Source organism: Pangasianodon hypophthalmus, chromosome 7 (genome assembly GCF_027358585.1).
Source record: "Pangasianodon hypophthalmus isolate fPanHyp1 chromosome 7, fPanHyp1.pri, whole genome shotgun sequence".
NCBI lineage: Eukaryota > Metazoa > Chordata > Actinopteri > Siluriformes > Pangasiidae > Pangasianodon > Pangasianodon hypophthalmus.
The window spans coordinates 12,946,935-12,961,947 of record NC_069716.1 but is presented as its reverse complement, the minus strand read 5'-3'; the positions used below and the strand labels follow the sequence as shown (position 1 = coordinate 12,961,947).

The 15,013-nt window shown below is 38.8% G+C and overlaps 1 protein-coding gene across 5 annotated transcripts in view; it reads left to right on the top strand.

The window, feature by feature from the left end:
* Positions 1 to 13,589, top strand: part of fbxo38 (F-box protein 38) — a 93,362-nt gene extending 79,773 nt beyond the window's left edge. For 4 of the 5 annotated variants that reach the window (XM_053235461.1, XM_026917724.3, XM_026917723.3 and 1 more), the window contains 3 exons: positions 3,879 to 3,982; positions 4,168 to 4,281; positions 12,630 to 13,589. In XM_053235461.1, coding sequence (XP_053091436.1) covers positions 3,879 to 3,982; positions 4,168 to 4,281; positions 12,630 to 12,808 — 397 coding nt within the window. In that variant the 3' untranslated portion in view covers positions 12,809 to 13,589. Of the gene's footprint in view, positions 1 to 3,878; positions 3,983 to 4,167; positions 4,282 to 12,629 lie in introns of those variants that run through there. The other variant, XM_026917728.3, reaches the window with a different exon arrangement.
* Positions 13,590 to 15,013: the final 1,424 nt, after the last annotated feature.

The following is a 15,013-nucleotide window of genomic DNA, read 5'->3' as shown; positions in this document are numbered from 1 at the left end:
GTTGAGCTCACCAGTGCTTTCTTTCTTTTTAAGAATCAACTGTTGATTTGGCCACACCTAAGGTTTTTGCTATCTCTCATAGATTTATGTTGTTTTTCCAGCCTAATGATGGCCTCCTTCACTTGCATTGAGATCTCCTTGGACTTCATATTGGTAGTTCCAGTGTAACAGCTGCCAAATGCCAATTCAGTACCTGATGTCAACTCCAGACCTTTTATCTGCTTCATTTGTCTTGAAGTAACAAGGGAATGGACCGCACCTGGTCAATTAACTTCTTGTCAGTCAATTGTCCAAATACCTTTTGAGCCCCCGAAAATGGAAGTACTTTGCTTTAAAATGGCTGTAATTCCTAAATGGTAAATGCCATATTTTTGTGGAACCTCTTAAAATAAAGCTGAAAGTCTACACTTCGATTACATCGTGATTGTTTTATTTCAAATCCATTGTGGTGGTGTATAAAGGCAAAATCAGAAAAACTCTGTCATTGTCCAAATACTTCCAGACCTGACTGTGTGTATGTGTGTAATAAAAATATATATATATATATATATGTGTGTGTGTGTGTGTGTGTATATATACATATATATACATGCATATGTGTACATGCTGGCTGTCAGTCTGTCTTAAAAAAATGAACTCTGTGTATGCACACACACATTGACAGCCAGCATTCTTTTTCTGTCTTTTGCACTGTTGCAGTTTCTCAAAGATGCTTAGAAATAAACAGCCACTTTCCTTATAAAAAGTGCACGAAGTGTGTATACTTAAATCGTGTGTGGGTAAATCGATTCCCTCTTCAGGAAAATCAGACAAAGTGTTTCCATCATCCTTGTCTTCAAAAAAAAGCACAGCTAATACTTCCTGAGTAGATAAAAACCTCCTACTGGAAGCCATCGTGGTGGTTTGATGAGGTATCAAGACTTTCAGGATACACTGTTCTCCATCTCTGTCATTGTTAGTCTTTGTTTCCTACTCTCTACAACACACCTCAGCAAAAAGTTTCTGTTATTTGTTAAGGTTGATGAGGTGGAAGAGGGACTCATGCATTGATATTTCATTCATAATTCATATATAGCAGATTTGACAGATTTTTCCCCCCCTCTTGTTTTCATGTCAAAATATGACGAATATATGCATGTAAGCATTGCTAATTCTTGAAGTACCAGGTGCACAAGAAGTAAATAATTTTGTAAAATTTTTGAAACCAAATATCTCTGCTTGCTTTTGGTATACAGACATTACCTAGGTATCATAGGAGAGCTTGTCTTCCGCTCTTTTGGATAGTTTTCTCTGTTTTCAGAGTCTTTCCAGAGTTATTCTGAGAAAATGACATGAGATTTGGATGCGGGGGCACCTCCGTCGAGCTTATAGAGTTAATCTGCTGTTTCAGTATACTCAGCTTCCACCTTATCTGGCTGATTAACTGGCACCTGAAGGTTCCAAATGCTGTGGGGTGACTCCAGGCCAGGCTTCTCCTGCATCTCACAGGGGGTTTCTGCACCACTTGCTGCACCACTTGCTCCTTCACCAAACATTTCACCTTGGTCCTTACAGACATTGCTGCACGCACATTCCACGCTCGAAGACATAGTTACGTTTTATGGGTTGTTGCCTGTTGGGCCGTCCAGTGGGGGTTCTAATTCCCCCTTCCCTCTCGGGTTCCCCTTGAGTGTATACATTTAGGGCTTTCCGTAACAACCTTGGGTTCTTCCTCTCAGAATCTGCAGGTTGGGTTGCTAGCCCTTTGTACCCTGTTTGCCATCTTTCAAGTTGTCTGCTGTCCCTCTAGTTGTAGCCACCCTATTCATAGTCATTCAGTCTGTTCCTGAACATCACTGGCTGCCCAGGTAGAAAGGTTTTAAAATACATCTTGTGATGCCCTTGCACACATCATCAGTGATGTTTCCTGTGGTCTTTGGGTGTTAAGTGCATCACTATGTCCACTTCTCACTCTCCACAGCTCAAGGAAAGAGATCCATGTATTCTCAGATGTGTCTCCCATGACTGTTGCAGCAGGGGCTTATCTAAATGTGGCAGATGCCAGTGGAGCAAGTGAAACTGGACTCATTGTTGGGAAGGTGAAACTAGTGCCTACTTCTGTCCACACAGTTTCCTCTTTCGGGTTAGCAGCTGCTGTTTTAGCTGTTGAACATGCAGAACTTGAGAGAGAGACATCAAACCAGACTTAGTTGAGTTATATACTGACAGCAAGTTTATACTAGGATACATCTAAACCAAACAAGATGCTTTTATGTCAATATCAGCAACAGAGTGCAAGGAATCTGAAAGTCTACCAGACCAGAACAGTAGCGATACATAACTTCAAATTTGGACCCAACTGACTTGCTGCATTTTCTGTACTTGCTTCAGACTTATAGTTCCATCTGGTTTCCTGGATCTGCCTTTCTTGCTCATTCTGATGGCTTTCCCACTGAATAAACCCAGACTCAGACAATGGGGTTCATCCAAACTGTACCAGTCTAGCATTCCGTGTCACCCATGACAAACTTGGATCTCACCACTTCCCCAGCATTTTTCCAGGTGGAAGTCCCTTCTGATAGCTACTGCCTTTATCCATCTTATCTATATCATATGATCTCAGAAATTAGTTGCAGTGGGGAACTCCTTCAGTGAATGGCATTACTGTTCAGAGCCTTGCTCTGTAGATGAACTATCTTAAGCCAAAACTTTTATCCTTGGATGTGTATTCATAAGTGTTCATGCTCTAGAAAGCAGGAAAAGACATTTCTAAAAGAAATGTTTTGAAGACAGTAAATGCCATCATTGATGATTTGAGAACAGCTGGAGAACATGCCACTAAACTTTGAAAAGAAACATCCCATCATCTCTGGGAAAAGCCATGTTGCTTCACTGACTGTAAGACAATTTAATGAACAAGCCAAACATCAAGGCCGTATCTTTACAGAAGGGCCATTAGAAGTGTAGGATTCTGGAGCATTGGTGCCAAAAGATGTATTAATTTTGTCATTCACCAGTGTGTTCATTGGCTCAGAGGCAGTGTTGTAGAACAAAAGATGCCTGATCTCTCTCAGGGCGGTCACGAAACAGATCTGCCTTTTATGCAAATTGGTCTAAATGTGTTTGGTCCTAGTCCTAGGAGTTTGGCCTATCTTCACAAAATTTGTGTCATTACATAAAGTACTGTGTCACTGTTCTAATCTTAAGTGGATTTTTAATGTTGACTGAGTTATTTAAAAAAAAATGGCCACCAACAGCCAATCAGATTTCAGCAGTCATACCTGCTGTCTCAAAAAAAAAAAAAAAAAAAAAAGACAAAGGAAATGACTTTATAGTGAGAAGATGTATAGTAGTACTGTATGCTACATGATCCTCACACAGTTTTTGAAGATATAATTTTATCATAAAATAAGCAGTTATTGTATATTCAGTTGAAGTTTGAATGGGCTAATTTTTTAATTGAACTTTTTATATGCATCTAAAAGAACTGTGAACCATATAATTAAAGTATTTTGTATCTAATTAAATGATGCTACTAGTTGCCTACATTTTATCAGCTTACAGTGGAGCAGCACTAAAACATTCAGTTTTTTATTTGAACAATAAACCAGCACATCAAAAATCTCTGCAAGCTTTGTGCCTGCCATTTATTACCAAACTCTGCAGTTGTACCAACATGCAGCAGAAAGGGACAAACAATGGTTAATCACATACTTTATATATGAAACATTATGTATGAATAAATGTTGAGTGATTTACAGAATCTGATTTTAGTATTGATAGTGAACATTTCCTTGAAATAAAATGCAAGCAGTAATTCAAATAAGCAATGTTTTATGCTTTGAGGTGCATAAACTCCTGCCTATTTCCTCTATTAAGCTCTTTTGTTTATCCAACAGGGAACTAATCAAGAATGAATTCTTCCCAGAGGCAAAAAGAACAGAAGCAGACATAAAAAAATATCCTAACTACCCTTGGGGACGAAACATCTATACCTTAGAGGGTGAGAAGAATCCTGCAAGATTTAATTTTCTCCAAAAGGCGCTGTGTATGACCTGAGATTTCATATCTTCTAGTAGATTTTCCTACCTGTGTATTGAGCGAAGAGTTTTCAATTTATGAATTGAGACCTTTTTTGTTTTTTACGTTGTTTTCCAGCACCCTGAAACAATTTCCTTTACTCCTTAGGTGTCGTAGATGGGGCACCCTACTCAATGATCTCTGATTTCCCATGGCTTCGTTCTCTGCGTATAGCAGTACCCAACAGTTATGCTCGTTCTGACTTTGAGGATGAAGAAAGCAGTAAGTGAAGTTCACTGTGGTGTTTCTGTTGACCGGAAGGATGAAATCTGCTAAAAATATCAAATTATCTACCTTTGAAACTGGTATCACTTCATTTTCTTATGGGTATATTGAAGTGCTGCCTTATGAAACAACTGAATTGAGACAACACAGGCATCAAGGCAGCTGCTTTCTTGTTTTAAACTCTGACACTTCCAAAGAAGCAGGACATTCCTTAAAAGATGTGCAAGCGAAGTACTACAAAGGCTTTTGAGCGAAAACCCTTCAATTTTGATATTTTCTACTAGATGACGTTCTGAAAACTACAGGCTTTCCTGAAATATATTACTCTTTTACACGTATTTCAACCAGAAGTAAAGTATATAATCTTATGCCACAGCACCGTTGAATTCTTGAATCTGATTGGTAAGATAATGTTGATTCATTTTTTATAACAGCATGGTATTGTCTGCATTGCTATCTTTGATCATGTCCAATAGTGACTGATGTAGTTTGACTAACCAGTTGGTATTTGAGAGAGGCAGTCCAATAGCCAGTTGGGTTTGCGTCCCAAAGCAATTCAAATTCAGCAAGAGTATATTGCTCTTATGCCAGGCTGTACTGATTGACAATGAATTTCTGGTATCCACTGGTTTCAGGAGCAATGATTATCTCCCACATAGCTGGCTATAATTCAATTCAGTTTTATTTCTCTAGCACTTTTAACAATGGACATTGCCACAAAGCAGCTTTACAGAAATATGTAAGTTCCGGATATAAATTTTAAATTGATAAGTTTATCTCTAATGAGCAAGCCAGAGGCAATGGTGGCAAGGAAAAACTCCCTGAGACAACATGAGGAAGGAATCTTGAGAGGAAACAGACTCAAAAGGAAACCCATAAGGAAACCGGATAGTGCGACTATAAATATTATTATATACAAATATATTATTATTATATTATATTACACACACACAGGTCCATAAGTATTTGGACAGTGACTCAATTTTTGTAATTTTGTACACCACCACAATGGATTTGAAATGATATGATTGAAGTGTAGACTTTTAGCTTTAATTCAAAGGGTTTATGACTGCCTGAAGTCTTGAATATATAGAAAATATAGCTCTATACGCTTCAGAATTCATCCTGCTACATCCATCCTACTATTACCAATCACATCAATAATCACCAGTGACTCATGCCCATGCCATAACACCTCCTCCACATGTTTGACAGATGATGTGGTATGCTTTGGATCATGAGCCCGTCCTTTCCTTTTCATTACTCTTCTCATCCCATCATTCTGTTACAAGTCTTGCATCAGAACTGGTCAGGCTTTTTTTTTTTTTTTTTTTTTTTTTTTTTTTGAAAGCAAAGTCTAATCTGGCGTTTCTGTTCTTGAGTGTTAGCAGTGGTTTGTGTCTTGAAGTCAAGAGTTCTTGACTTGGCTAGATGTTGTGAAGGGTTTTTTTTCCAACAAGGAAAGAAATCTGTGATCATCCACTTTAGTTGTGTTCCATGGCCTTCCAAGCCTTTTGGTGTTGCTGAGCATTTTAAGAATGTACCAAATTGTTGATTTGGTCACTTCTAAAGTTTCTGCTATCTCTCTGATAGATCTGTTTTGTTTTTTCCAGCTCCAAACAGAAGTAGGGCTTCAGGATGGATCAGGCAGGTCCAGAGAGCAATGATTATAATGGTTTTTGTGGTTCACTTGAGACTCCCTGTCAAGTTAGTTTGAGGATGGCACGCAATAATGAGTGTTTGTATTCTTCCCATTGTGTTCAGCAGTCAAGAAATGAACTGGTGTGCTCTGTCTGAAACCAGGTACACTGACATACCACTGTGAGTAAATATTTATCTGGTTAAAATGCTGATTATCTGAGGTATATGGGATGAGAGCAAGGGAAACAGCTCCACCCAATTACTGCAACAGACCACCACCACTAGATATTCATTTAACTTGGAAAAGGACCCGTTAGATGCTTACATACATTATATGGCCAAAAGTTTGTGGACACCTGACCGTCACACTCGTATGTGGTTTTTGAACAGATGTAGTCCCCTCTTTGCTGTTATAAAAGCTTCCACTCTTCTCAGAAGGCTTGCCACTAGATTTTGGACTGTGGCTACAGGTATTTGCCCGTTTAGCTACAAGAGCACAATTTGGCCCATGTCGAATTTGCTCAGATCCTTAGGCTTGCCCATTTTTCCTGCTTCCAACACATCAACTTCAAGAACTGACTATTCACTTGCTGCCTGATATATCCCACCCCTTGACAGGTGCCACTGTAATGAGATAATCAACATTATTCACTTCACCTGTCAGTGATTTTAATGTTATGGCCGATCTGTGTATGTCCTCAACACACATTTTTCAGGTTTTTCTTTCCTCTCTTTCAGTTAGGACCTACATTTTGTTGATCTAGACTAATGGACAGTCTTGCTTTTCATTAGTGACACATGGACAACATGATACACTGAAAAGCAAAACCTTCATTTCATTGCTGTTACATTGCTTGAGCTCTTCAAAAAAAAAAAAAAAAAAAAAATCAGCAAAGTATTGTTCTAAAGCAATTAAATGAAGTTGTCAGAAATGAATGTGATCCACCTTTAAAATCAATCCATGCCACTGCATTGCATTTCACTGTGTGATTCCATGATAGATCAAAAAGCAATTAGAGTATTGAATAAAATATGAAATGCAATACACAAAATGTATTGCTTTCTATTATTGCCATGCAGAAAACATACCACAATGAAAAAGAGAATCTTCAGTGCATTGCTTGTCACTTGAGCATTTCAATGAAAAACAAAGAATGAAATGCTAAAGTTGTCTAATGAATGTAATCAAAGTTGTCTAGTGAACGTAATCAACTATGCTTTTTTTCCTCTGCATTTATTTTTCATCAGTGTGTGGGACCCGTGCCGCACTGAAATGCAGTCACTCTCTGATCACAACCCTGTCACTGTTTGATTAAAAAGGATTTTGCTTATTTGCCATTTGCTTATTTAATGACAACTGGTGGCAATATCTTGTAGTATTTCAGCATATTATTAATTATGAGCAATGCAATGTTATCCGCCTGTCACTAATGAAAATCCTACATCATGCTTCAGTCTTTGCAATTTAATTAAGTTCACACACATTTAGTTGTTTCCAATCTAGCCCAATTTAGCATCAAAAAAATGCAACCCCAATGCTAATATTACTGCTTGTAATGATTTATAATCCCACACTCTTGTGCCACCCAGAAGAAAATAGGTTTGCCTTTGAGTCTGAATATTGCTACTCTTTAGTATTGATAGTTTGCTCATTAGAGATCTAAATCTAGATCGGGATTTCTTTAAAGCTGCTTTGTGACAATGTCTGTTCTTAAAAAATATCATATGCAAATAAAGTTCAATTAAATCAAATTGCTAACAGCCGACTGGGGTTGGAGCCAAGTTCTCCCCACTATCTTGCCTTCTCTCTGCCAAGTTTTTATTATTCTTCATTCATTTTTCAAGTCTCCCGCCACCTGAAAAGTAGTGAATAGCTCTTTGTGGCTAATCACTGAATTTCCGCTTGGTTCTGAGTGAGTAATGAGCCATGCTGCAAGAGTTGCGGCTCAGCTGAAATCACTGATCTTGAAATTGATACATGCAACATAACCTTGCACCCTTAAGCAGAGTCCTCAGTATAGACCGAGAGCCAATTCTCCCTCCCACACGGCATCCAAGCAGCATGGTTATCCTGTATAGCCCAGGAGCCTAGAGCTAAGAAGAGTAAATATTTTATCTGTGGCCATGGGTGGGAGACATTTTCTATCTTTACTGTGAACTGATTGTTGAACTGCAGTGAACAGTTGAACTATTGAATTGAACTATTGGTTTTGAACTATTGAATTGCATTGCAATGGTGATTTCACTAGATGCAGTGTTAAGGCCATTTTATACGTTTGCATTAATGCACCATTGCATCTTTGTGTCGCAATGCAGAGATGGAGGGACCATGGATAAACATAGCACATAGAGATGTGCTAGCTTGCAGTCTTCCAATGAGCTAACTGCGCGTTGTACGTATCTTTGGGCTATGCATTGGGCAAATGCTGATTGGTTGGCAGGGAGCCATGACTGGGTGTATACCTGGAAACAGTTTGATGATGTTGTGACATTTCTTCTGTGGTTTTAATCAAATTCAGATTAATATAGTTTAAATTTTAAAAAATTAATTTAAAAAAATAAAAACTAAAACATTGTCATTTAGTGATTGATAGAACTGTGGATTTAAACACTAGTTAAACTGAAATGGTTTGATACAAAATTCCTCATACTGCTGAATGCAGAAGAGTTGAAACCCTTGGTTTTATAACTTGGTTTATAACTAATGATGCAAGGTTTCTTTTTTCTCAGCCCATTTCAAAACAAAATTGCATCTGTTATCTTCTTTTTTTATATTCCTACAATGAAACACAGAACTCGCCTTGATTTTTGGCACTTCTTCGCTGTGCAATTAAAGAGACAGGATATCAAGAAACAGCTAGGGATGAAGTCATGTCCAGTATGGGGGGCTAGAGGTAACATCACAATTATCTGCAGATGATGATGTTCTCTTGGCACCATCCGAAGTGGACATGCACTTGAATGCTTCACTTCTGACTGTGAGGAGACTGGGATACAAACCAATACCCAAGACAGAGGTCTCTCCAAAGAGTCGGATGCTCCAGCAGGTCATCGACCGCAGTGCTATAGTCACTGTACTGGTCAGTGGTGGTGAAACAGGAGTTCACTTCAATAAAGCTCTCAGTTTATCAGCCAATCTCTGTCCCTATCCTCACCAATACTCAATAGCTGTGGGCAGTGACAGAAAGAATAAGGTCGGGATTACAGTACTTTAAGTACACAATTCTCAAGAAGTAAAATGTATATTAGTCAAACTGTGCAATAAATATTAACTTCTGATTGTGAATTCATTACTTTGCACCACGAAAGCTAAATTAATATTATTACCAAATTTACTTTGAATAATGAAATGCACAAGTGTGGTGTTCATAGAACCACAGTTACATATGTAACTGCCATTCTATTTCACCCCTGCTAAACAGCATGGTGGTGTCCAACACAATGCCACAATGTCATATGGAACCACCTCACTTTGGACTGACTGGAAAGGTGTTCAAATATGAATGCCATCATTACCATGGGGTGATGTTAACCTTGTAGAGCCTGAAGAATGTGCATAGATAGCAAGGTAGCAGTGGCACAGACTTTCTGAAGCAACATGCCTCTAAATACTGCCCATGAGGAGGAGACCCTCGCTGTAACGTGTAATAGCAGGGGCTTAGTGTCCAGTCTGCTTGTGGGCCAAGGTGATACACCCGATGGCCCTGACCTGGACAAAGCCCCCCAATGTCTTTCCCCATAACACATGAACAGCTGATCTGATGAACATATCGCCAGCATCCAGTCCAGATAGTACCATTGGTTGCATAGGGCATAGGGCATAGCAAGGAACACTTGGCAGATTCTCCCTCAAGGAATGCTGCAAGGACAATAGTCACAGAAACACCAAATAAAAATCAGTAATCACAAAAGTGGGTGATATGACCTGGGGCATTCCAAAGTCGTATGTACACCAATGCATGCAGGTTGAGCTCATCACCAAGGCTTGTAGCTTCACTACACTTTGTGTGATCACTAGCAAAAAAGGTATCCTGTACAGGCTTATCCTGTAAGGGAAAGGGACTCCAGTACAAGAGTGAGATCCCAAGCTTTCAGGAGAAAAGCTGAGACAAGAACGCATTTCTGTCTGTGGAATTTGGAGTTTAGTTGCAGGCTGATGACTTGCTTCTAAAATTTCAAGCGTGTCTTCCAGGAGGCTCTGTCGCATGAACCACACCAGAATGTACTTAAACCACACACACGGGCGGTGTGGTATGCATGACTACAAGGGTTGAATGATCTCTCTCTCTTAATTTTTGGACTCCACATTGTCTGCTTTGCTGTTGACAAATGGCTTGATTGTCACTTTTTGACTAATTACTTTATTTACAATGACAGAACTGTAAGTGCCGCTACTATTGTGAAATCATTAGAGTTGAGTCTTATAGCACAGAGTCTAATCATATAGGCATAAAACTATCACACTGAAAGACAGGCAGCATCGTTTGTGTTTACTAATTTTTCAAGTTGGTAAGCATCCCCTGTCTCTTCCAAATATCACATACACAGTAGTAATGGTGAGTTACCGATGGATAGTAAAATGTAAAATCCAGCCTTGAGACTGACTACATTAAACAGTTTCCACTTAACACCGGGAATGCAGGGATAACTCTGACTGCACTCGTACAGAGACCGGATTGCACAAAGTAGCGACCCAGATATGCCCTACCTCCTGCAGTACCTTGCATGATTTTAGGCACACGATAATATGCCTTCTCTAAAAAGACGCATAGACCTCAAAAACCTGTGCAAGAGTAAAGAGCTGGTGATGTGTGATTCCCCTATAATTGGAATACAGCCTCTGGTGGGGAAAAAGGGACCACCATGCCAGTTCACCAGTCCAAAGACATTGCCCAATATCTCTAAGGTTGAAGAGGTGTGTTACTTCTTGATTGAGGCCTTGAATGTGGTCCATTCAGACCCAATGCCCCTGTCCTCACTCTGAAGTCCTTTTGGCATTGAGAGTTAAATTAGTTTCAGACATGCCCAGACAAACCAGAAGACTCTCTTGGGTTTACCAGGTGAATCTTGTCTGGTGCCCTTTGCAACAAATTTAACTCACCACAAAGTGGTTATTAGTAGACAGTTCTGCCCCTCTCTTTATCTGAGCGTCCAAAACTTACAGCCCGAAAAATTTGTGTTACGATATAATCACAAAACCGATCATTGACCTTTGGTCCAAGGTGCTCTTGTACCCACTAGACATGAGCAATCTTGTGTTTGAACAAAGTGTTTGTTATTGACAATCTTTGGGTTGTACATTGTAATAACATTTCAGAGCTTGGGTTCAGATCCCAAGAGGACATTTCAATACACCCCTCCTCATACCTCCATTATTACCAACATGAGAAGCTTTTTGTTTTCTACTAGGATTGGAGTCTAAGAAGATTACATATTGAAAGGCTCAAACCGTTCTTGAGGTTTGTGGAATTTGTTCTGCTCTTTTCAAAAATAATTGCCTCTCTTCAGAAATAATATATCAACCAAAACCAAAACCAGTAATACTACTTTTCATGCTCCATTTAATTAAATGGAGCCCAGTGATGCTAGAGCTGGGTATTTCACCAGAAGTATCACCAGCCAAAGGTAGGAAACAATGGGAACCTTTTTTCTGTGATGTCATTAGGCAGCACAGAGCAACAGAGTTGACAGAGCAGCTTGATATTGTCATTTGATATGCTAAAAACAACCGTTTTTCATTTGTCTCCAGGTTGAATAATTTCCTGTATGTATTTATTTTTTGTGACATCCACAAAAATAGCTTTACACACTAATTTAAGCCATCTCTGTTTAGGAAAAAATTTTTTTGTGACATGTTGAAAATGTTTTAATTTTCTCTGCACCTCCCTATACCCATCATGTCTATGAGCAGACAAGAGCAAATGAGTATTTTGGGCTGTTCGTATATTGTGCCAAATCATAATCAACTTTGTTGTACGCACCATATTCAAAGGTTCTGATAAAGGACTATGAACTGATCAAACAGAGTCCCGTCTCTCAGTGTTGCATGGTTCAGCAGATATTGTGCTGAACATCTACATGTGCTTGTCTGGAAATCAGCAAGCAGTTATAATGACTCCATGGCAATCGTGCCAAATGTCCAGCTGCTTCAACTGAATTAGCTTGTCCAGAGATCATGGATTAAGCATAATGACACAATGAGCACAATTCTTTCATGGAGATTGCAAATCTGAAGATCCAAAGCTGTCATGCATCTTTGTCTTGCACTGATAGAGACTGACTAAGATCGATACAGGATCAGCCAGGATTAGAGTTGAAACATGACTCTGAAGTTGATGATCAGAGATCCAGGTGAATGGAAGTACATTGTGCAATTCACGGATGGGTGTCTTGGTTTTATACTGTTGATTGATCATGACGGTCTCTTTTCCTGCCTCTCATTATCTAGTGCTGCTGATCCATCTGTATGGAGGCTTTTACCATTAGCTAGAAACATATTAACACCTTCTGCTCTCTTCTTCCATTAGTTGTGAAGGCTTGCTTATGTAATAAAACTGCATTGCACAGTATGGGTTGAGTGCACTTTGATGTCTGACGTAGACACTATGATTTTTTGAATTTATATTTGCTTTGTGATAAGTTCAGGTATGGCAAATGTCTTTTTTGCTTAAGCTTTTGAACTTTTACATTTTTTTCTCCCTCAGCTACTATCTATGCTCCACGGCGCAAAGGACAGCTTTCAGCTGATATCTGCATGGAGACCATTGGTGAGGAGATCTCAGAGCGTCGTCAGATGCAGCTAGGTGTGTTCCAGCGGGTGGTTGTTATTTTCATCCATTACTGTGACATGCATGGAGAACCTGTGGATGATGACTATATTTAAAGCAGATTGTTAGAGGACTTGATGAATGAAAAGCAGAACACACTTTTCTTACTCCTTTTGGGTTCTAACAAATTTATTCTTAGAAACTGTGTGCCTAATGATGCCTGTTGGAAAGAAATGCTTTTATTTTTACAGAAGCTTTCAAAAAATTCCAATAGTGTGCCATTCTTTCAAGAGAAATCAGTAAATGCTTCCACAAGGTTGTTTATTTCTATGTCTTCACATGGCAAATATATCTGTCTCTATCTAAGTGCACGTAAGGATTGAATGAATTAGTTGCTCATTTTGTAAAATAATTACTGTGCTTGTGTGAATTTTGGTGCATCGTGTACATCAAGGAGATCTGTACTTATATTGTAGTAGCTTTGGTATAGAGAAAGTTTTACAATGCTTGCATTTACAAACTAAAAGTGCATTCTTAAAAATGACCTGTATGTCTTTTTTTTCTAAGGTGTTATTTTAATGTAATACCTACATTTTAGACTTTAGACATTTTCCTATCTTTTTAGTGTTTTTCTGGGTTACTTTCATTTGTTACATGCATTGTAAATATGTAATGTTTTTAAAGGGTATCCCCCCTTTATATATGCTTGGACAATACATAGTTGCTAGACGTTTGAGATCATTTTCAAAATCATTTTGATTTACCTGTTTGTGTCTACAGAGCTAAAATGGTTTTAATTGAACCATTTGTATGGAAGATAAAAGCACAAACTCCTGTCAAGAAAATGGTAAAATCCTGCTGTCTTATAACTTTTATTAAAGACAACTGAGGTCTCTATTTATTTATTTATTGATTGTATTATTGTACAATTTTACGTATTTTTATATTTGGCTTAAGATGAAAATGTGCAGTAGTAATATGTGGAGCAAAGGAAAATACATCAATACCCATGTAATTAAAGAGCAGACATGAACATAGAAATAACTATAGCTGCAAGCAGTTAAGGGGGCCAATCGTTTTATGTCCCCTCACCTTAGTGATAGCGGAAGACCAGAAGACATTGGGACAATCAGTGCCTGCTCCCAAGGAGATACATTGGATTCAGGTATTCAGACCCCTTTATTTATTGCACATTTTGTGTTGTGGACTTGATTTTGAATGGATATAATTGTGATTATTAACCATCAAAAATCCAAAACTGAAATCTCTTATTCACAAAAGTCTTCAGACCCATGAGGTCCTTGAGATCTGTCCAGAACTCAACTGCAGTCCACCTGTTGAAATTTTATTTGATTGTACATAGTTCGGAAAGGTACTCACCAGGGTCTGTAAGGGCCCAGAATTTACGCTGCATTGTCGGGACAAAAAAAAAAAAAAAAAACAAGCCTAGAATTTCGGGGAACCATCTGTGGATCTCCATGATCAAATTGCAAGGCGTAAGACATAAAACAATTTCTAATTTCTGGAAAAGGCTTAAAGGACCACATGGCAACATGTGGAAAAAGATCTTCTGGTCTGATGAGATGTAAATTGAACTCTTTGGGCAGAACAGCAAACACTATGTCTGGCAAAAACAAGCACTGCACATCAACCTGGCTAATACCATCCTTATGGTGAAACATGGTGGTGACGTTATGAGTAACCTTTTCAGCGACAGGGAGACTGGTAACAATTGAGGGACGGATGAATGCAGCCAAATACAGGAACATCCATGAAGAAAACCTCCTCCAGAACGCACATGCAGACTCGGACTGGGGCGATAGTTCTCCTTCCCTAAGCATACAGCCTGGAGTGGCTTCAGGGCAAGTCTATGAATGTCCTTTAGTGGCCCTGCCAAAGCCCAGACTTAAAGCTCGTTGAACATCTGTGGAGAGACCTGAAGATGGCAGTTCATAGATGCTTGCCATCCAATCTGTCGGAGAGATGATCTGCCATGGAGAATGAGATAAATTGCTCAAATCCAAGTGTGTAAAGCTTGTAGACATGTATCCAAGAAGAATTGTAGCTGTAATTGCTGCCAAAGGGGCTTCTAGAAAGTATTGCATGAAGGATCTGAATACTTTTGTGAATAAGAGATTTCAGTTTTTGATTTTTAATTAAATTTCAAAAATCTCTAAAAACATGTTTTCACTTCATCATTATGGGCAACTAAGTGTAGATTGATGGGTAAAAATGGCAGTTATATCTGTTCAAAATCAAATCCACAACACAAAGTGTGCAACAAGTAAAGGGGACTGAATACTTTCTGAATCCATTGTCTA